Genomic DNA, 23,393 nt, shown 5'->3' with positions numbered 1-23,393 from the left:
CATTGCAACAAGGGCTCGTAAACCTGTCCGATCGCCCCCGTGTGTTGGGCTTATACAGCTGTGACACCTGCATCGTTAGAACTTGTGGACACTCTCATTCGAGATGATTGACGGATCAATAGTCAAACACCTTGCTGATGGTTGGTAGTGCTGACACACTCGTCAAAAGTTTGTGCCTGCTGTATGCTCGCCCCTTAACAGAGGACAACATACAGTAACGGAGGACCATCTTCTGTCAAATTTCTTGTGCGTTACGAGGCTATTAGTGACAATTTTTTTTTTTTTAACATGTTCAGAGGCGATGAAACATGGGTCCATCACTTCGAACTGGAAACAAAACGGTAATCCATGGAGTTGCACCACACTATCTCTCCTCCGAATAATAAGTTCAAAGCCGAAACCGCAGCCGTAAAGACATGAAGACGGCTGTCTGGGACTGTGGATGGTTATTCTGTTTAATATCCTCCCTCATGGTGCAACGATCAACTATGAATTGTATTGTGCCACCCTCATGAAGCTGAAGCTACTTCAGCGTGTTTGTCGCCACAAAAACATAAATGAATTTCACTTTCTCCATGACAACGCTAGGCCTCGCACAAGTCCGCGCACCCGAGAGGAGCTCGCAAATTTTCACTGGAGAGGCTATTGATGTAGCACACGTTTACTCGGACGTCGGCCTGTAGAGTGGTACACCATGTGATCAAAAGTATCCGGACACCTGGCTGAAAATGACTTACAAGCTCGTTGGGCCCTCCATCGGTAACGCTGGAATTCAGTATGGTGTTGGCCCACCCTTAGCGCCGGCCGGGGTGGCCGAGCGGTACTAGGCGCTACAGTCTGGAGCTGCGCGACGGCTACGGTCGCAGGTTCGAATCCTGCCCGAGCATGGGTGTGTGTGATGTCCTTAGTTAGGTTTAAGTAGTTCTAAGTTCTAGGGGACTGATGAACTCAGAAGTTAAGTCCCATAGTGCTCAGAGCCATCTGAACCATTTGAACCATCCTTAGCCTTGATGAAAACTTCACTCTCCCAGGCATATGTTCAATCAGCTGCTGGAACGTATCTTGGGGAATGGCAGCCCATTCTTCACAGAGTGCTGCACTGAGGAGAGGTATTGATGTCGGTCGGTGCGGCCTGGCACGAAGTCGGCGTTGCAAAACATCCCAAAGGCGTTCTGTAAGATGAAGATCAGGACTCTGTGCAGGCCAGACCATTACAAAGATGTTATTGTCGTGTAACCACTCCGCCAGAGGCCGTACATTATGAACAGGTGCACGATGGTGTTGAAACATGCAATCGCCATCCCCGGATTGCTCTTCAACAGTGGACAGCAAGAAGGTGCTTAAAACATCAGGAGGAGGAGATTAGTGTTTAACGTCCCGTCGACAACGAGGTCATTAGAGACGGAGCGCAAGCTCGGGTGAGGGAAGGAAGGGGAAGGAAATCGGCCGTGCCCTTTCAAAGGAACCATCCCGGCATGTGCCTGAAGCGATTTAGGGAAAACACGGAAAACCTAAATCAGGATGGCCGGAGACGGTATTGAACCGTCGTCCTCCCGAATGCGAGTCCAGTGTGCTAACCACTGCGCCGCCTCGCTCGGTTTAAAACATCAATGCAGCCCTGTGCTGTGATAGTGCCACGCAAAACAACAAGGGGTGTAAGTCTCCTCCATGAAAAACACGACCACACCATAAAATCACCGCCATCCGAATTTCACTTTTGGCACTACACACGCCGGCAGATGACGTTCATCGGGCATTCGCCATGCCCACTCCCTGTCATCGGATCGCCACATTGTGTGCCGTGATTCGTCACTCCACACAATGTTTTTCCACTGTTCAATCGTCCAATATTTACGCTCGTTACACCAAACGTTTTGGGGGGTGTCCGGATACTTTTGATCAGATAGTGTACTATACGGGTATACAGGTCCTCACATTAAGTTGCCGTTAAGCTGTCGCACTGAACGGAGATTGCGTTAATGCGTTAAAAATAGGGTTTTTTAGCCAAAAGAATGGAGAATAATACGGTGTATTGGAATCTTGAATAAAACCAACCTGCTTTCAGATAAAACACCCCTCGTACCAGCACGGTGCGAGCGCATACGATATTATCACACTACAGCGGATAATGTCCACAATCTTACGTGTTATCGTAAATACAGCCTTTCACGATCGGTACTGGCGTTCTTGGTGGATTTTGTTTTGTGTTCAAAAAGCTGTAGTCCATCATTTCATCCGCTAATGCTACGGACCTCATCAGAGACTAAAGACTCTGGTGGATTTTATGTTCAGAGGCTGAGGTCCAGCGTTTCATCTCCTAACGGTTCAAATGGTTCAAATGGCTCTGAGCACTATGCGACTTAACTTCTGAGGTCATCAGTCGCCTAGGACTTAGAACTAATTAAACCTAATTAACCTAAGGACATCACACACATCCATGCCCGAGGCAGGATTCGAACCTGCGACCGTAGCGGTCGCGCGGTTCCAGACTGAAGCGCCCAATCTCCTAACGGTGCAGACATCGTCGGAGACTATAAAAACTCATGTATTGCCCGTCCGAACTGTTCACAAGTATCCATGTAGCGGCGGGGTTCTAACATCAGTGGACAGCTGCCTAAATTTACGATTACAATCCGGCGGTCGTGGCGACACAAACCGACTCAGTGTCCGTACGCCTGTGCAGTGATATTCCTTTAAGCCTCGCAGTACCCGGAGGGCGTTACGATCCTATAAGCACGGTTTGGAAACATGCATCTCCTTTGTTTTCAAAACTATTATTTTCAAAATATGTGACTTTCTCCCTTTGAGTCAGTGGTATCCGATGATGTTTCTTTCCTTTTTATGTTTACGACACATTGGAATGTATTCATGATTCTTGAGCAGAGTAGACTGGGATCAATATGACTCCAAATTAAACTGTTCGTTTCTGGAATGTAACATTAATGAAATTGTAACGACAAATTTTATGTTGACCAGCTATTATACGAAACACCTGCAACTACGAAAATATTATTTTCCGCTTATTTTTGTATCCATTTTTATGGTCTCTTGTGAAAGGTTTCGTTGTAGCCATCATAATACCAGTGACGCCAATATGGCACCAACAGCAAGTTGGAAAACCGTATCTCGTTTATTTGCAAAATGCATTACTATCTCTGAATCAATATTGTGTTCAACAATGTTTTGTTCAGATTTGTATTTACATCACATTAAAATTTATTTGTGGTGTTTTTGCACTGCGTACTACTGGTGTCACTATGACCCCAATCTAAACTTCATTTTTTTTCTTCAAAGCAATATTTATGCAAATAACATCATTACTGTTATACTTAACAACTATAAGGTATGCCGTTATGTTAGTTCATTAAAATACTGCCAATACATCCTGCGTAAATTAGTTGGGACCTATATGATCACAGCAGCACTCAGTGAGACAAAAAAGTCCTGGTAGTAGGAGGCTTAATGTAAGTGAATGCGAAACTTCAATGGCACTACTGAAGTCGCGCGACAGCACAGACATCAAATTGGCATTCCATTCGATTGTTCTGCCGAGCACTATTAAAGCCATAGCACCCGCAGTAAACTGGCCTCAGTGCAGTAACTGCTTCTACCAATGTATCTGTGATTTCCAGGCGGCAACTGCTCTTGTGTTTCTTAACCTGGGTGCTAATTGTTATTTTTGTTTTATCAAGAGTCAGTAATTACTATGCTGGAAGCTACAACATTAAAAGAAAGAAAGGAACATTGGAATTAGGTAAGTTGCAAATCTTAGAGGCAAATGAAGTTACACAGCGAAAACTCTTCTCGACTTCGAGCTCTATAATAAACGTCTGATCTTACAAGGGGTCCATCAGACCTGTCAGTCATGGACTTCATTGCATCTTAGGTATGTTATACAGTGACCTGTCCTGAGTACCTGGCTAGCAGCTTTTCACATGTAGGCCCTTAGTTTCAGAGAAAATCGTTGCTGAAGTCTTATGCGTAATTCGTGTATATGTAACGTTAGCCCTGTTTCGAACACGCAAGTGTATCACAGTGGCTAAGCTTTACAAAAACTACCACCACGGTGGTACAGGATCAGATCCTGCCTGGGTACTTTTCTTCACACCATTGATTCGTGCTGAGGGCAGACTGATCAGAAACTGCACGGCGAAATCCTTGTAGACGAAAGAAAAGCATGTTAATCGTAAAAATTATCCCACCGAAATAAAAATAATTTTTTTCAATCCCGTGACGCATAATTTTACAGGCGGTTGAAATTTCCACTAAAAAAATAACTTGTTACCAACTTCCTAAAGGCTAAAAGAGAAAACGAATCGTTAAAAGAGTCACTAAAAATACCTTCTTTAATTCCGCATTAGTTTATAGCAACTGCTTCCATAGGAATGATTGATCGATATTGTAGAAGATAGAACAAACAATCTTTTTAAATGTAAACGAGCTGTGTTCTGAAAAACGCGTGTACCTGAAGGCAGTAGCTTTCATTAAATATCCGTGATGCTCTACGAATTTGCGTTTCGGTTGATTCTGCGACAAATACCACTCGGAATTCTGATGTAGCACAGAAAGCAATGCAATCGATAACGACAAAGGCGATTCTGTAATGTACGAGTCGGAATTTTGATGTAACAAAATAAAAGTGATGTTGTTATTCAATTGAAAAGTTGGAGTTTGAGTTTTGGCTTACTGTTTTATTAATCACAATTGGCGTAAGAATCATGGATTTACTATTGTCATAAAATATTGCATTATGAAATCTGAATAGTTTTTACTTGCAGTTTCGCGTGGCTTGAGGCAGTCACAACTAGCGTGCTATTGATTAAGAAATTGCGTTATCGTCTTTCTAATTACTTCATGATCGTAGATACGTTCATACCCGGTCGTGAAGCTGTTGTTATGACAAAACAATCTCCTAAGGGACCAGAAAGTTCTTAAGGGCGCAAAAACAACTGTAACATCACACAAAATATCCACCATGCTGAAAATGTAATACAGCTATACTAACAATGGAGAAAAATTTCTATTATCAGACTACGAAGAATTTTAATTTGAAAGATAAAATAAAGCAGACTTTCTATAGCGGTAAGGAGATACAATGGATGTGGATCGACTTGGAAAAGCAACGTTGCTACTGAAGCACTACACTGCGTATGCAAAATTCTGACTTACTTTTTGATGGCTTGGTTACCGCTGTGTTGCCTCAGCAAAGTCGCGTCTCTTTTCTTTTTTCTTGGTAATTAAACTGCGTTATCGACCAGCGTATTTTCCGTCTTTCTCTCGGAGGGATGATGTGTACATGAAACGACAGAACTTTTACTAACATAAGCACACAGAAAATTTTCCAAGTATGTGAACTGATTTTTGGTCAAGTCCCTGTTCGAGCGCCAAGAGTGATGCAACAAAATAAAAGTGATGTTGTTATTCAACTGAAAAGTTGGAGTTTAAGATTTCGCTTACTGTTTTATCAATCACAATTGGCGTAAGAATCATGGATTGACCATTGTCATAAAATATTGCATTATGAAATCTGAATAGTTCAAATGGTTCAAATGGCTCTGAGCACTATGGGACTTAACATCTGTGGTCATCAGTCCCCTAGAACTTAGAACTACTTAAACCTAACTAACCTAAGGACATCACACACATCCATGCCCGAGGTAGGATTCGAACCTGCGACCGTAGCAGTCGCGCGGCTCCGGACTGAGCGCCTAGAACGACTAGACAAATCTGAATAGTTTTTACTTGCAGTTTCGCGTGGCTTGAGGCAGTCACAACTAGCGTGCTATTGATTAAGAAATTGCGTTTCCGTGTTTCTAATTACTTCATGATCGTAGATACGATCATACCCGGTCGTGAAGTTAATGTTATGACAAAACAATCTACTAAGGGACCAGAAAGTTCTTAAGGGCGCAAAAACAACTGTAACATCACACAAAAGGGAAATTCAATATTAAAGCTGATGCAAGATGACGATAAAACAGTTTTCTTTTTATCAATGTGACACGCACATTGGACTGCTGATCTTGGCGTCTGTAATCTTAGCAAAATGCATAATTCAAATGAAAATAATACTGAGGAGATGATAGGAATGAGCACTGCTAAATGATTCAGTATTTCCAGAAAAAATATTTATTATAACTAAAACATATATCGTACCTTAAGCTTAGTACTACATTGACGGTAGGTTTTTATGTCCGTTTCATGTCCATTGAGCGCTCTTTTATATAACCATTGTCCTCTTGAGTCGCTCGTGCGTTGTCACGATAAGTTATAACAGTTCTTCTGTTTACACTTCACTCAAACTTAGACGGAACACGTTTTTAATTATTTAGTAAAAAAAAATTAGATCAGACCGCCACAAATCCGCGTCTGTCTTACTTAAGAAAAACAGTACAAGTGTTTAGCGCTCAAGGCTTCCAGCGAACAAAATAGTGAAGGATCGCATATCCATCCGTATTCTACTGCTTATGTTGCCGCCCAAAGACGACGAATTACATTATTTAGGAAATTCCGCCATCGCTATGCGACGCCATATTGTACATTAATCATTCTTTATAAACAAGTATTTGCCTTCTGGCTGAAAGTATTCACTATTTGCTGTTTTAATGAAGCCAAAAATAGCGAATATCACAGAATACAGATTTGAAAATAATTTTGCTCTAATGACTGATTTTTTGATCAATTTACGGTACAATGACAATAACTACTTTTGAATACTTTTTATGACATATATTATTTAATATTATTCTGAACGGTGAAACTGGAAAATAATACACAAGCAGAATTTGAAGTTGTACCGCCGGAACGTTAGCTGTGAAACTAAGCCGCCGCCGTACACGCAAGCATAGTTAACGTTGCGGCTATGGTTGCGATGCATAAAACTTCAACATCGATTTTCTCGGAAACTCGTGACATAAAAGCCGCTAGACAGGTAGTCAGGATAGGTCCCTGTACAACTTAACTATGACTCATCAAAAAGCATGAGTAACAGATCTGATGGGCCCCTTGGTAGTCGTCGTTCTGATGATGTCACGACCCGTCTTTTGTGTACATACGCGTAAACGGTTCGTCTCTCTAAACTTGTTTACGTTGAAAACTGCTATCTATGTCCTTAGCCCCTGATGATGACTCCAACATTACGAGATGAAATGTTACGCACGGAAATGTGCCATGGACCATACACTAATGTTGATAAAAAAGATTTACCAATTTAGTGTAGATAGTAAGCGCACTATCTACGAGTATTAAAGCACGAACAGATATCTGTTCATTTCCACATGGACGTAAAAATATCAAAAAATCCTTATCTAAAATACGGCAGTTGCCACAAGTTGGTGGTAGGGTGCTTGCCTATCAATAAATCTGACTGTGCTTTCCACCTGAACAACAGGATTAAAGGTAACCAATATTGCTGTCAGATAATCTGTATTTTGTCGCCCTTGATAATATCCTCAGTCTAAATACAATGTATGTAACTGAATTCATTTCCGTTGATTTAGTGTTAACAATTCATAGAGCACAAGAAAAAAGTGGGAGCGAACTTCTGTTACAGCTCATACAGAAATAACAATATGTAGCAACTACAGACAACGCCTTTCGAGGAGTAAACAGTTAACTCCCATAGAAGTGAGCCGGTTTGAATCAAATTACTAAAACTTACATTACGCAGCCTATAATAAGCTGCTGTACCTCCCATATTGATCGTATAATTAAGAAAACGACTATAAATACCCCACTCAAAGCGACGTAATGCCTCAGCGTTATTTGTCCTGTGTTAGTGCGTTTCAGCGTTCTGCCGAACCTCACTCTTCCTCCCTCATTCCCTCTCCCTCTTCTGCTCCAGGAGACACCACGCTATTACTCTTCAGTTTTGCTGAGGAAACCAATCCACAAATTTCATTAGATATGCCATATGCAGCTGAAGCTAGTCATCGATTATTACATCCTTGAGACCTAGACTGTGGGTGTGTTGACTGACACACTTCAAACAGTCCTACATTTTCTCTGTGGGCTTAAGGAAAGAGGATCCGATAAAGTGTCTGGGTTTCCGTCAAACCAGAAACTTATGTTTGTAGTTTCGAAAACTTGGCTCTCCTCATTTTGAAGATGGAATCTGCCCGGCCCACGTCACTAATCAGGCGTAGTGTACTAAAACCTTGACTGCGAGGATGCCTGCCACCACATTCCCGTGCAACTCAACATCGGGCCACTGACACATCAGAAAGCCCCACAGATCTGAATGTTGTACGATTCGACACGCCGGCTCCATTCGAACTCTGCCAGTTGCTGATAACGCTGTCTCACACAAGCCCACAGCTGCTCCGTGTCCTTCACAGTAATCGCTCAGCACCTGATAGTGTTCACGCCCCTTATGCAACCTTAGAGACGGGCGAATCGTGTGTACGAGAACAAAGTTTGATTGACATCCGACCTTGTCTTCCAGGTGCTTCACTATTTTTATCGTGCAATGTATCAGACATTGGTATTGTTTTCAGTTCGAGTTTCACAGTTTTATTTGTATCGTTCTTTTACGTATGTTAATTTGAGAATGACAAAGTAGCCGATCTTGGCCCAGCACGTCTCAGAAACAGTTTTTTTTTTGTTGAATGTTGTTGAATTTAACAAGTCGTTGAACGCAATCACAACGAATGACTATTGCATAGAGCGAAGGAATGAAAGACTTTGGTTTCCAAGTAGTCATTAAGAGAGAATAAGGGTATTAAGAAGAATAAAGAACATCCCCGCGTGAGGTAAATTTCAATTCTTAGGAACCGCCGCTAATTTTAGAATCGAGATGCAACCCACTTCACGAAGACCGCACAGATATTCGTGACGCATGCTTTATGGCTTCGAATATTTCGGTACTTTGAGGAACAGGAAATTACTGTTAAAACGGTGACTGTTTCATTGACAGTACTGTTCAGCCATGATAGGAACCTGTTTGTCTCATTTAATTGTTACAGAACAGACCTGGCATTTGCGATTGTTCGGTACGACAAAGTACCAACAGACTTCTGGTTAGCAGATGATTTACAGTCCACGTACATAAAATAATGATTAATCTCGGGCAGTTAAATACATTTATCAAAATTAGTTTTACGCGATCAACGACTATCCTCAGATCAAAGTACTGTAAAAGGAGGTCCATGCAATGCCACAGAGTTGGCCCACAGTAAAGTCACCGTCAAGATGTAGAAGAAAGAGCAGTACCTGGTCACCAAGAACGTTTCAATAAATATCCTGGTTCACGTTCACTGTAACCTGGGCGAATGAGACTAAGTACTGGAATGAAAAACACCAACAGAGCGTCACAAAACACTTCTGGTCAAAACTACACCCGCGACACCCTCTGTGTTGGAAGTCCAACTGACCGGCGAATCAGCTTCTGTTCATGTTTGTTTACTAGCCTTATCCCCATGGCTGTACCCACATAAGCGTTTGACACATAGACTGAACACACCTCCCCCTCTCTGTGTCCTCAGCCCCCTTCCTCTGTTTGTCCACCTCATCCTGTGTCTCTGGCTCCTCACTCTCTTGCCTCTTCACCTCATACTCCTCCTATTTTTGACCATTTCGTCCGCTCCCTCCCTCTGACCATATCATACTGTCCCTCTCTCTTACCATCTTTGCCTCCCCCCTCTTCCTTTTCCATCTGCCTACTTCTTCTTTTACACAGTCTACATTTACATCAATGCTCCGCAGTCCACCATACGGCGCCTGGTGGAGAGTACCCAATACCATTACTAGGCACTTCCTTTCCTGTTCCACTCGCAAATAACGGCTACCTATAAGCCAACATATGAGCCCTAATTTCTCAAATCTTATCTTCGTGATCCTTACGTGAAATGTATGTTGTAGACAACATAATCGTTCGGCAGTCAGCTTCAAATGTCCATTCTCTAATTTTTCTCGGTATTCATCCTTGAAAATCACGTCGCGTTCCCTGCAGGGGTTCTCAATTGAGTTCCCGAAGAATCTCTGCAACACTTGTATGTTGTTCAAACCTACCAGCAACAAATCTAGCAGCCTGCCTCTGCAGTGCTTCGATGTCTTCCTTTAATCAGACCTGGTATGGATCCCAAAAAATAATGCAGTACTCGAGAGTAAGTCACTAAAGTTGTACATGTAGTCTCCTTTACAGACGATATACCCTTCCCTAGAATTCTTCCAATAAACTAAAGATGACCATTCGTCTTTCTTACCACGATCCTCATATCCTTCTTCCATTTCATATCACTCTGTAAAATTAGGCTGAGATACTCAAATAGTGCGACTGTGTAAAGCACAGCACTGCTGATTTCGTATCCAAACATTATGGCTTTGTTTTTCCTACTCATTTGCATTAACAGCCTTACATATGTCCGCCATCTTCTCTCTCTCTCTCTCTCTCTCTCTCTCTCTCTCTCTCTCTCTCTCTCTCTCTCTCTCTCCTGTGTGTGTGTGTGTGTGTGTGTGTGTGTGTGTATGTGTGTGTGTGTGTGTGTGTGTGTGAGAGAGAGAGAGAGAGAGAGAGAGAGAGAGAGAGTGTGTGTGTGTGTGTGTGTGTGTGTGTGTGTGTGTGTGTGTGCATTTCCTCCTCCCTTTCATTCTGTCCCTCTCTTCCTCTATCCATCTCAAAAGTCGCCAGCCATGCTCATTGGCATGCACAGCACCTGCAATACATTTCAATAAGCAGGCCGATACTACTCCCACAACATGACTGTCTAGTAGGTTACACTACATATCAGGGATTTGAAAATGATTTATTTGCCCCAGATACATAGGCCACCATGCAAACCAAATCGATAAAATAGACTGATACTGCTCGAACATAACAAGACTGTCATGAAGATCAGTCATGTAGGGGCCCAGTAAACTGTTTCTTACTCCTGACACGCAGGCTGCCCTGCCAGCAGGTTGATGGTTGGTTGGTTGGTTTGGGGAAGGAGACCAGACAGCGTGGTCATTGGTCTCATCGGATGAGGGAAGGATTGGGAAGGACGTCGGCCGTGCCCTTGCAGAGGAACCATCCCGGCATTTGCCTGGAGTGATTGAGGGAAATCACGGAAAACTTAAATCAGGATGGCCGGACGCGGGATTGAACCGTCGTCCTCCCGAATGCGAGTCCAGTGTCTAACCACTGCGCCACCCCTCTCGGTCAGCAGGTTGATTTGGCAGGCCAACACTGTTCCTAACGACATGGCTGTTGTGCAGGGCAGCCTTTATACCAGGGGCCAAATAAAATTCGTTTCTGCCCCTATATCCACTGCTTTTGGAGACAGAAGGTTATAAATTCCACAGTGTTGACACACCAACAAACTCGTCAAATTGATTGATAGTGTGCTCATTCACATGTATTACTATGATGCCTCCTGTCTGCAATCCTTTCACTTCTCCACGTCAACCTACCTTCCAGCACTTGTTCCATGGAACCAAATGATACATATTCACCACTGTACTGTTAGCGATGGTTATTTGACCCCTCGTATCACTTCTAAACAATCTAGAGCACTCCAAAGCGACCAGAGTGTTGTTTTAAGGATGGAACTAACGTTTTGACCACAGCCCTCACGTATGGTACCGAAATAGCCTGCCATGTAGCGCTTCAAATCGTAAAATGTAGCCCTTAACTGCTGCACACTACACATTGATTTCAGTGTACAATCTTGCATCATCATTACTAGTTCCACAACTAATCTCTGCAGATCTGAGGCACACTTCAGAGCTAATCTCTCCTCTAAGTACGGTTGTGCTCATTTTAACTGTAATCTGACCGATTATCGTCAAGATGAACTGGTTGACTGGCTAGGAGGGACTATCTTAACAGCATAGACTGGTTTGAAGCATTCGATCATGCAGAAAATTTAGTGAGATGAGGATTACACATGTTTCCATTCAAAATCCAAATACATCAGATGTTACCCGTATGTCCTGTGTGACAGAGAGCTGATTTTGCCAACCAGGTTCCCAAAATGATTGACCAGGTTCAGTGGGCAACAAACCTTATCGCTCTCACAGCTAGCACCTCACAATCTGACAGCGCGTGCATGCTGCCAGTGGTCCTGGCCTGGCCCTGCGCCATGGAGACTTCCTCGCTGCTCCGTCCCGACTGACTGCATGCAGCACGCAGACAGCATTAAAATAGCTTCTCGGTCAAAACCACACAAGTTACACACCGTTCCACGAAAACATTTCCACAAAAAAACTCGAATAAAACCATTGGCTGTGGAACAACAAGGACGAATCACAAGTCGACACACATGGAGAACCCAACAGCGGTTGACGACCAAATACACTCCTGGAAATTGAAATAAGAACACCGTGAATTCATTGTCCCAGGAAGGGGAAACTTTATTGACACATTCCTGGGGTCAGATACATCACATGATCACACTGACAGAACCACAGGCACATAGACACAGGCAACAGAGCATGCACAATGTCGGCACTAGTAGAGTGTATATCTACCTTTCGCAGCAATGCAGGCTGCTATTCTCCCATGGAGACGATCGTAGAGATGCTGGATGTAGTCCTGTGGAACGGCTTGCCATGCCATTTCCACCTGGCGCCTCAGTTGGACCAGCGTTCGTGCTGGACGTGCAAACCGCGTGAGACGACGCTTCATCCAGTCCCAAACATGCTCAATGGGGGACAGATCCGGAGATCTTGCTGGCCAGGGTAGTTGACTTACACCTTCTAGAGCACGTTGGGTGGCACGGGATACATGCGGACGTGCATTGTCCTGTTGGAACAGCAAGTTCCCTTGCCGGTCTAGGAATGGTAGAACGATGGGTTCGATGACGGTTTGGATGTACCGTGCACTATTCAGTGTCCCCTCGACGATCACCAGTGGTGTACGGCCAGTGTAGGAGATCGCTCCCCACACCATGATGCCGGGTGTTGGCCCTGTGTGCCTCGGTCGTATGCAGTCCTGATTGTGGCGCTCACCTGCACGGCGCCAAACACGCATACGACCATCATTGGCACCAAGGCAGAAGCGACTCTCATCGCTGAAGACGACACGTCTCCATTCGTCCCTCCATTCACGCCTGTCGCGACACCACTGGAGGCGGGCTGCACGATGTTGGGGCGTGAGCGGAAGACGGCCTAACGGTGTGCGGGACCGTAGCCCAGCTTCATGGAGACGGTTGCGAATGGTCCTCGCCGATACCCCAGGAGCAACAGTGTCCCTAATTTGCTGGGAAGTGGCGGTGCGGTCCCCTACGGCACTGCGTAGGATCCTACGGTCTTGGCGTGCATCCGTGCGTCGCTGCGGTCCGGTCCCAGGTCGACGGGCACGTGCACCTTCCGCCGACCACTGGCGACAACATCGATGTACTGTGGAGACCTCACGCCCCACGTGTTGAGCAATTCGGCGGTACGTCCACCCGGCCTCCCGCATGCCCACTATACGCCCTCGCTCAAAGTCCGTCAACTGCACATACGGTTCACGTCCACGCTGTCGCGGCATGCTACCAGTGTTAAAGACTGCGATGGAGCTCCGTATGCCACGGCAAAGTGGCTGACACTGACGGCGGCGGTGCGCAAATGCTGCGCAGCTAGCGCCATTCGACGGCCAACACCTCGGTTCCTGGTGTGTCCGCTGTGCCGTGCGTGTGATCATTGCTTGTACAGCCCTCTCGCAGTGTCCGGAGCAAGTATGGTGGGTCTGACACACCGGTGTCAATGTGTTCTTTTTTCCATTTCCAGAAGTGTACACGTCGTCCGATGAGACGACCGACGGAACGACCAACCAAGGTCTTCCCCACTCAAGTCATGTGTGTCGGCAGTGGTCGGGCGAGTCATGGCTGACTGGACCTTACTGCTGCTCTGCCTCGACTGAACTCCCGACACGCGACCACCCGGAAACACTAGCGCTCAGTCCAAAGATAGTACGACAGTGCTCTTATCGATAAGCGCTGCTACTGCCACTCACGGGCAGGCAAGCCAGCAACTTAGTGACGCCAGTAAATCGAATAAGAAACGAGTAGGGGGGGACCGCGAAGACAAGATGTCACGCAACAACGGCACGAACACGAGCCGCGCACGGCTCAACATGGTCCTGACGCTGTCTTGAGGTGCTGTTGACACAGTGCAATAGTGGTAACGCTACTTCGGGAGAAGCCGTGTCTACGACTCTCTCGGGAATCCTTCGGAGTGCTCTAATATGCTGGGTTGTCACAAGGAGCCTGAAAATCTTGTAAGGGTGTTGCAGGGGTCGGTTGTGCTGAGAAATAATTGTTAAGAAAAACATTCGATGCGTTCGGTCGTTTCCGGCTTAAGTAGCACTGACTTAGCCAATCAGGCAGTTACGTGGGCAAATTCAAGCAACTGAACACGCGAAAATGCGGTAATATCAAGACACCTTTTGATCCGCGAGTTATCATTTGTCAACATGCTTATTACCAAATAACATATACCTTTTTCGGATGTGACAAATTTATGCTAAATGCGTAATAGATGCTTTGGTTCGCTTCGAGGAAACCAAACGAAGAAGACGATTTGCGATACTGTCTCTAGAAGGGTGCTTGAATTTACGCACGCAACTACCTGACTGGCTAACTGCGACGCTAATTAAACAGGAACAGTCGCAACGTATTGAATTATTTTCTTAACAATTATTTTGAAATGCATGGGCTAGCAGGACAGAGCGGATTAGGTTGTGGAAAGGGACCAAAATAAGTTGCACTCAACATACAAATTTTATTTATCAACACACAATATAATAACATGGATGCAAAACACTCAAAACCTTAATCGACCTCCTTTGATTAACTTTAGATCAGCTGAAGGCCACACTCAAAATCCAAGACGCAAGGCCTAAGCAAGAAATTGAAATACAAGGTTCTTCTGGGGGTTTCACCCCGAAATATTTTCTAAATTTTCAATCTAAACAGGCTGAAGGCCTTAGCAATTTAATTTTAATGAAACTTGGCTGGAGGCCACATATTAAGCAATAACAAGAGTTTCAATCAAAAGGCATAAGGCCTTACCTTAAAATTTTTATTGCAAAATTCGACTGAAGGCCCCATCAAAGCACAACAATCTTATGCCTTAAGGTCAAGACAAGAACATTAATTTAAGAGAGATTAAAACTTGGCTGAAGGCCGCACATCAGCAAATAATTTAACGGTTCAAAATCGGCTCTGAGCACTATGGGACTTAACATCTATGGTCATCAGTCTCCTAGAACTTAGAGCTACTTAAACCTAGCTAGCCTAAGGACATCACACAACACCCAGCCATCATGTGGCAGAGAAAATCTCTAACCCCGCCGGGAATCGAACCCGGGAACCCGGGCGCAGGAAGCGAGAACGCTACCGCACGACCACGAGCTGCGGACAATAATTTAACGGCTTAAGCCCTAGAAAGAAGAGTTTCAATTTTAAAAGGCAGAAGGCCGTATCTTAAAACATTTCGTAAATATTCGGCTGAAGGCCCCTATAAAGACTAACAATCTCATGCCTAAAGGGCAAGACAAGAACATTAATTTAAGAGATATTGACACTGAGCTTAAGGCCACGCATCAACCAAATAATTAAAATCCAAACATGGAAATTACTATGTAACACACAAGGAACGGCGCTCAGAAGTTTCCAAGGGTCGGCCTGGGATTGTAACACTAACACCCGTTTAGGTGAGACAGGCAGCCTGTCCAATGATTTCTTAATCTGAAGGCAATCCAACCGACAGACAGCAAATCGACCAATCAACAAGATCAGTTCCGCTCCACGCAACCAGAAAAACGAGCACAAGATTACAATACAACGACACACAGAATATTGGCGCCCATAACGACCAACAACACCTCAGCTGTCGAACTACACGCCTCGCAGGACAGCAACAACACGACGAGGAAAATACACTGCCGAAAATTACGTCAACGACCAGGGCAGGTAACCGGCCACAAGGCAGAAAATATCGCTGGTCCACTTCAATAACAGGGAATAAATTAATTTAAGTTTAACTTCACAGGAAGACGGCTGGAATCTTGGTCGATAAGAATATACACGCGTTGTTGCTCTCGGGAACGTCCCAAAGCGACAACCAGGATCACACGAAGAAATGTAAACAGTTGAGGCTAGATAGTAAATTAAGTGAGGACTCAACTTTCCTGTCCAAGATCGGTGAGCGACGAACTTCGTAGCACTCACAAGCAGCACCTCACACTCCAACCGCGCGTGCACATCGCCAGTGGCCCCGGCAAGAGAACATGAGCCGTGCACGGCTCATATTTCTCATTACAATCTACCCTACAACTCCCACATAATCTTTTCAGAATCTTTCTGATCACTCTGTGCCGCCTCGTACAGGGCTTTATTTCGTACCTTCTGGTGGACGGAACATACACTGTGCGTTACAAAAGAAAATAAATATGTGTTATGTATTCTTATTTTATAACATGTCCTATGTTCTTGAGCATATCCCCACCACGGATCTAAGGAACGGAGGCTATATCTAATGCGGTGCAACGTGGTGTGTGCGCAGAAGCGACGTTCACGGTGGAGCTGGTGTCCCCGCGCTACGTGCTGCAGGGCCAGTCGGTGCAGCTGCGCTGCGAGTACGACGTGCAGAGGGAGCAGCTGCACAAGGTCGAGTGGTTCCACGGCGCCAAGAAGATCGTCCAGTTCATCACCGGCCGCAAGCCGCCCTTCAAGTACTTCGACATACACGGTGCCGTCATAGACGTGAGTACCACACACCAGACCGTGTCTCACTTGATTTAAAATGTAGAGAGTGATGTTGCTAATTCGAGGCAAACTGCAGGAAACATTTCCTGAGACGATAAGGAGCAAAAAAGATAGTATGACTCCAACGGCGAAAATATGATCCAAGAGAGGTACATGACAACTAACCAGACTAGCCGACTCAGACTGGCAGACTGACTAAGAACACAAGTAGAATTTAACAAGTAAATGAAGCAACATATCTCCAACCACTTAACTTCTAATAAACTGCGATTTCTGGCGAAGACCTGGCGCAGCACCCCCAACGCTCTCCCGAACCGTGCACTGCCAGCCGTTTCAACGGACGCAGGAAGGCGCGCGGATCTCCCGTCTCACGGCGTCGCAACTCGCCCCGGCCAGCCCGATGTAGTGGGTTGACTCCTGCTGCTCTCGTGTCGACCGGGAAGCCACTACGCCTCGCTAAACGGCGCGGCCACTGGACTCAAGTGGCGACCTCACATGCGCCGACGCTCCAGGCGGACAAGTCATCTTGTGTCCCAGTGAGCGACCGACCAAGCGATCGATCCAACGGCCAATGCCCATTGCCCGAGCCAACTCGAGCAGACTGGCGGCCTAAAACATACTAGCACACCGGACGACCGACAGACACTAACCGCCTCACGAATGCGGAATACAGACAGACCCAGACTAACTTGACTGACCAATTAACCAGACTCGCCGAGTCAGACTGACCGACTGAATTCCGACAGACTGCCTTCTTGGCTCCAACTGACTTCTTGGTGAGTTTTCTTTTTCTTTTTTTTTTTTTTGTTGAATTTCGATTCCCCCGGAAGGGGCCGGGCTGGCAGCAGCATAGTATGCCGCTCTTCAGCCTACAGACTTTGTTTTACGAAAGGAGAAGATAATATATAATAAAAAAACAGGCGACAAAATCGGAGACAAAGGGTAACATGGCGAAAAAATCGTGGAACTGAAAACAGAGAACAAAGGGATGGTGATGCTTATAAAATACATATGAAGCAGACAGGTAAAATAATAGACAATTAAAAAACACGGCGACAGTCTGGTTTCTGTTCGCAAAAGACATAAAATTCATACCCAGCGACAGCATGGTTTCTGTTCGCAACACGGGAAAAGATGAAACAACACTGAACAGTCACTGGAACACTGCACTAAAATATAACATACCACAGCCGAGAGCAGGTCGGGGGAAACTGGTCAGATGATGGGAAAATAAAAAAGGGGGGAAGGTGAGGAAAAGCGAAGGGGGGAGGGGGGGAAAGGAGCCAATGGAGGATGAGTACCCATAAGAGGGGTTGGGGGTGCTGGGCAGACACGACAAGGAGTGGGGAAGGCAGAGGACAGGAAGACAAAAGGACTCGGGGTGGGAGAAGTGAGGTAGGGACAGTTCAGGTGGGGAGAAACACTGGATGGAAGGGGGGAAGAGGGAGCCCAGGGAATGGATGGAGGAAAGGAGGGGGGTGGGGGTGAGGATCAGAGTTGATAGGAGGGATAAATGGAGGGAGAGAGGGCATTATCCGGGAGGAGGAGTTGATGGAAGCCACCCTCGGAAAGGAGATGAAGGGTGTAGAGATGGTAGGGGGGACACAACAGTGAAGGCATAGCAGGGGGCAGGGACAGGAGAGGAGAGGAGCAACCAGGGGGTGAGGGGGATCAAGGTGGAGGGAGGTGTAGAGTATGCGCATATGTTCGAGGAATAGGAGCAGACGGGGGAAAGGAATGAGGTAATAGAGGATTCGCGTGGGGGACGGGAGGCACATACGGAAGGCGAGGCGGAGTGCATGACGCTCAAGGACCTGGAGGGACTTATAGAATTGTTGGTGACCTTACAGCGGCCCTTAAATACACGTGAACAGGCAGCCTTTTCCCCTTTTCCACCAGAGGGAGACACCACAAAGCTGTGACAGCCACAGCGGCGCCACCGCCAGAAACGGAGTTTGACTGCTTTACACTACGCGCTATGGCGCGCTCTTCAAAACAGCAAATTTTACCATGGCTCAGTACACCTACTTCACGGTAGGGATATAAAGCCTTTGACAGTCTGGGTTTTAATCATTGAATATAAAGAGCCAGCCACTGTGGCCTAGCGGTTCTAGGCACTTCAGTCCGAAACTGCGGTGCTGCTACAGTCGCTGGTTCGATACCTGCCTCAGGCATGGATATGTGTGTTGTCCTTAGGTTAGTTAGGTTTAAGTAGTTCTAAGTCCAGGGGACTGATGACCTCAGATGTTTAGTCCCATAGTGCTTAGAGCCATTTGAACTATTTTTGAGCAAACATACGAGAAAACCATGCTATTGGGAATATTCTACCTATACTACTGTTTTACTGAGTCCAGTCTCATTAATGTGACCACCTTTCGAAAGCCTGAATGACCACCTTTTGCAGCGCGGACGTGCAGCAAGGGAATCAGTGAGGTCCTGTGGTACCGTCAGGGATGTGGAGCCATACCGCCTGTGGCCAGCTGCGCTAGGTTTCTCGGCTGAGGATCCATGGCGCAAACAGCCCGATCGGGATGGTCCCTCAGAATCTTCATTCGGTTACAATACGAAGAGTTTGACGACCAAAAGAGAACTGTAAATTCAACTTGGTGCTCTTCAAATCCAGCGCTCACACACCGAACACTGTGACACGTTGTCTTGTTCTGTTAGTAGGTGACATCATCCCGAGGAAAAAAGAATCTGCATGGACAGTATCCCCAAGTATAGAAGCATACATGTGTGAGCCATTGTGCCTTCCAGAATGAAGACATCACAGAGAGAAAGCCAAGAAAATATTCCCCAGAGCAGAATGCTCCCTCCTGCGGCCTGGACTCCCTCTCTGATCTGGACCTTTACAACGATTGTTGCAATGGCATATTCGCCAACGGCCATCTGTCTGAGAAAACATAAAACGTGATTCATCTGAAAAAGCAACCTGTTGCCACTCCGAGGACGTCCGATTGAGCTATTGGCGTGCAAATTCCAGTCTTGTTCTCCGATGAACAGCAGTCAGCACGGGTGTCTGAAGCAGGCAGCTGCGGCGGAGGCACATACACAACTACATTCAGTGAACGTTCGTTGAGGTGACTGAGTTCATAGCCCGTTGGTTCACCTGAACGGTTAGCTGCTCAACAACTGCACGTTGTTCACCAATACACATGTCTCCAGCCCTCTCATCCATGACTCGTGGTCCTCCATAGTTGCCTCGGCGCCGGTTTTCGATAGCGCCATTTTGCCATGCACGATATACTTTAACCACGATGGCACTTTTCGAAAGTCATTGAACCCTTAGACCACAAGCTAATGATGATGCCATTCTGGATGCCTGATGCATCGTTCCGTTTCTGCATCACATTAACGACTGCGCTGTTTCTCGCACCTCCCTAACACACATCATATAACCTCCACCACTACCGCTGCCACCTGCCGTCTGAGTGGTTATTGCACGTTTCGAGCATAAGTGATTATCTCATTAATGTGATTGGACCCTGTAGCTCCACAGTCAAGACGGCTGTAAAGTGGCCCACGTGCTCAGGTGAGTACTAGGTGACATCCATTTCATGCTATTGCCGAGTCACTCTAGTGTGGGATATACACTGAATCGACAAAGAAACTGGTATAGGCATACGTATTCAAATACAGAGATATGCAAACAGGCAAAATATGGCGCTGCAGCCGGCAAACCTATACAAGACAGCAAATGTCTGGCACAGTTGTTAGATCGGTTACTGCTGCTAAAATGGCAGGTTATCAAGATCTAAGTGAGTCTGAACGCGGTGTTATAGTTGGCGCACGAGCGATGGGGCAAAGCATCTCCGAGGTAGCGTTGAAGTGGGGATTTTCCCGCACGACCGTTTCACAAGTGTTCCTGAATATCATGAATCCGGTAAAACACCAAATCTCCGACATCACTGCGGCCGGCAGAAGATCCTGCAAGAACGGGACCAACGACGACTGAAGAAAATCGACCAACGTTACAGAAGTGCAACCCTTCCGCTAATTGCTGCAGATTTCATTGTTGGGGCATCAACAAGTCTCAACGTGCGAACCATTCAACGAAACACCATCGATTTGGGCTTTTAGAGCCGAAGACCCACTCGTGTACCCTTGTTGACCGCACGATACAAAACTTTACGCTTCACCTGGGCCCATCAACACCAGTATTGGACTTTTGATGACTGGAAGCATGTCTCCTGGTCGGACGAGTCTAGTTTCAAATTGAATCGAGTGGATGGACGTGTGCGGTTACAGAGACAACCTCATGAATCCATGGGCCTTGACTGTCAGCAGCGGACTGTTCAAGTTGGTGGAGGCTGTGTAGTTGATGTGGGGCGTATGCAGTTGGAATGATATTGGACCTAGTCTAGATACGACTCTGATAGGTGACACGTACGTAAACATCCTGTCTGATCACCTGCATCCTTTCATGTTCATTGTGCATTCCAAAGAACTTTGGCAATTCCAGCAGGACAATGCGAGATCACCCACGTCCAGAATTGCTACAGAGTGACTCCAGGAACACTTTCCTGAGTTCAAATACTTCCGCTGGCTGCCAAAATCCACAGACATGAACATTATTGAGCATATGTGGGATGCCTTGCAACGTGCTGTTCAGTAGAGATCTCCACTCTCTCGTAGTCTTACGGATTTATGGACTGCCCTGCAGGATTCTTGGTGTCAATTGCTTCCAGCACTACTTCAGACATTCGTTGCGACCCCTGCCGGTAGATCTGACTTTGGTGCTATGAAGGGTAGCGTTGCTACTACGTGCTTGTGCTCCAGCTCACTTTACCATTTCAGTGAGGGGAGTCTCTCGACAATATCTGCCCCAGCCGATGAAATGGCTATTAAAATCATTATGGATGGTTTTACATGTTGTTGTTGTTGTAGTCTTCAGTCCTGAGACTGGTTTGATGCAGCTCTCCATGCTACTTAATCCTGTGCAAGCTTCTTCATCTCCCAGTACTTACTGCAACCTACATCCTTCTAAATCTGCTTAGTGTATTCATCTCTTGGTCTCCCTCTACGATTTTTACCCTACACGCTGCCCTCCAATGCTAAATTTGTGATTCGTTGATGCCTCAGAACATGTCCTACCAACCGGTCCCTTCTTCTTGTCAAGTTGTGCCACAAACTCCTCTTCTCCCCAATTCTATTCAATACCTCTCATTAGCTATGTGATCTACCCATCTAATCTTCAGCATTCTTCTGTAGCACCACATTTGGAAAGCTTCTATTCTCTTCTTATCCACACTATTTATCGTCCACGTTTCACTTCCATACATGGCTACACTCCATACAAATACTTTCAGAAACGACTTCCTGACACTTAAATCTATACTCGATGTTAACAAATTTCTCTTCTTCAGAAACGCTTTCCTTGCCCTTGCCAGTCTACATTTTATATATTCTCTACTTCGACCATCATCAGTTATTTTGCTCCCCAAACTGCAAAACTCCTTTACTGCTTTAAGCGTCTCATTTCCTAATCTAATTCCCTCAGCATCACCCGACTTAATTCGACTACATTCCATTATCCTCGTTTTGTTTTTGTTGATGTTCATCTTATATCCTCCTTTCAAGACACTGTCCATTCCGTTCAACTGCTCTTCCAAGTCCTTTGCTGTCTCTGACAGAATTACAATGTCATCGGCGAACCTCAAAGTTTTTATTTCTTCTCCATGGATTTTAATACCTACTCCGAATTTTTCTTTTGTTTCCTGTATTGTTTGCCCAATATACAGATTGAATTAAATCGGGGTGAGGCCACAACCCTGTCTCACTCCCTTGACAACCACTGCTTCCCTTTCATGTCCCTCGACTCTTATAACTGCCATCTGGTTTCTGTACTAATTGTAAATAGCCTTTCGCTCCCTGTATTTAACCCCTGCCACCTTTAGAATTTGAAAGAGAGTATTCCAGTCAACATTGTCAAAAGCTTTCTCTGAGTTTACAAATGCCTTTCCTTAATCTTTCTTCTAAGATAAGTCGTAAGGTCAGTATTGCCTCAAGTGTTTCAGTATTTCTACGGAATCCAAACTGATCTTCCTTAAGGTCGGCTTCTACTAGTTTTTCCATTCGTCTGTAAAGAATTCGCGTTAGTATTTTGCAGCTGTGGCTTATTAAACTGACTGTTCGGCAATTTTCACAACTGTCAACACCTGCTGTCGTTGGGATTGGAATTATTATATTCTTCTTGAAGTCTGAGGGTATTTCGCCTGTCTCATACATCTTGCTCACCAGATGGTAGAGTTTTGTCTGGACTGGCTCTCCCAAGGCCGTCAGTAGTTCTAATGGAATGTTGTCTACTCCTCGGGCCTTGTTTCGACTCAGGTGTTTCAGTGCTCTGTCAAACTCTTCATACAGTATTGTATCTCCCATTTCACCTTCATCTACACTCTCGTCTATTTCCAGAATATTGTCCTCAAGTACGTCGCACTTGTATAGATACTCTATATACTCCTTCCACCTTTCTGCTTTCCCTTCTTTGCTTAGAACTATGTTTCCATCTGAGCTCTTGATATTCATACAAGTGGTTCTCTTTTCTCCAAAGGTCCCTTTAATTTTCCTGTAGGCAGTATCTATCTTACCCCTAGTGAGATAAGCCTCCACATCCTTACATTTGTCCTCTAGCCATCCCTGCTTAGCCATTTTGCACTTCCTGTCGATCTCATATTTGAGACGTTTGTACTCCTTTTTGCCTGCTTCATTTACTGCATTTTTATA

At 45.4% G+C, this 23,393-nt stretch overlaps 1 protein-coding gene across 1 annotated transcript in view; it reads left to right on the top strand.

The window, feature by feature from the left end:
- LOC126416924 (uncharacterized) overlaps positions 1–23,393 on the top strand; it is a 703,183-nt gene that overhangs the window by 432,663 nt on the left and 247,127 nt on the right. The window contains exon 2 of the mRNA XM_050084807.1: positions 16,468–16,667. Coding sequence (XP_049940764.1) covers positions 16,468–16,667 — 200 coding nt within the window. The remainder of the gene's footprint in view (positions 1–16,467; positions 16,668–23,393) is intronic.

This window comes from Schistocerca serialis, chromosome 8 (genome assembly GCF_023864345.2).
Source record: "Schistocerca serialis cubense isolate TAMUIC-IGC-003099 chromosome 8, iqSchSeri2.2, whole genome shotgun sequence".
Taxonomy (NCBI): domain Eukaryota; kingdom Metazoa; phylum Arthropoda; class Insecta; order Orthoptera; family Acrididae; genus Schistocerca; species Schistocerca serialis.
Note: the sequence above shows the minus strand (reverse complement) of the source record. Positions and strands in the feature narration are given on the sequence as shown.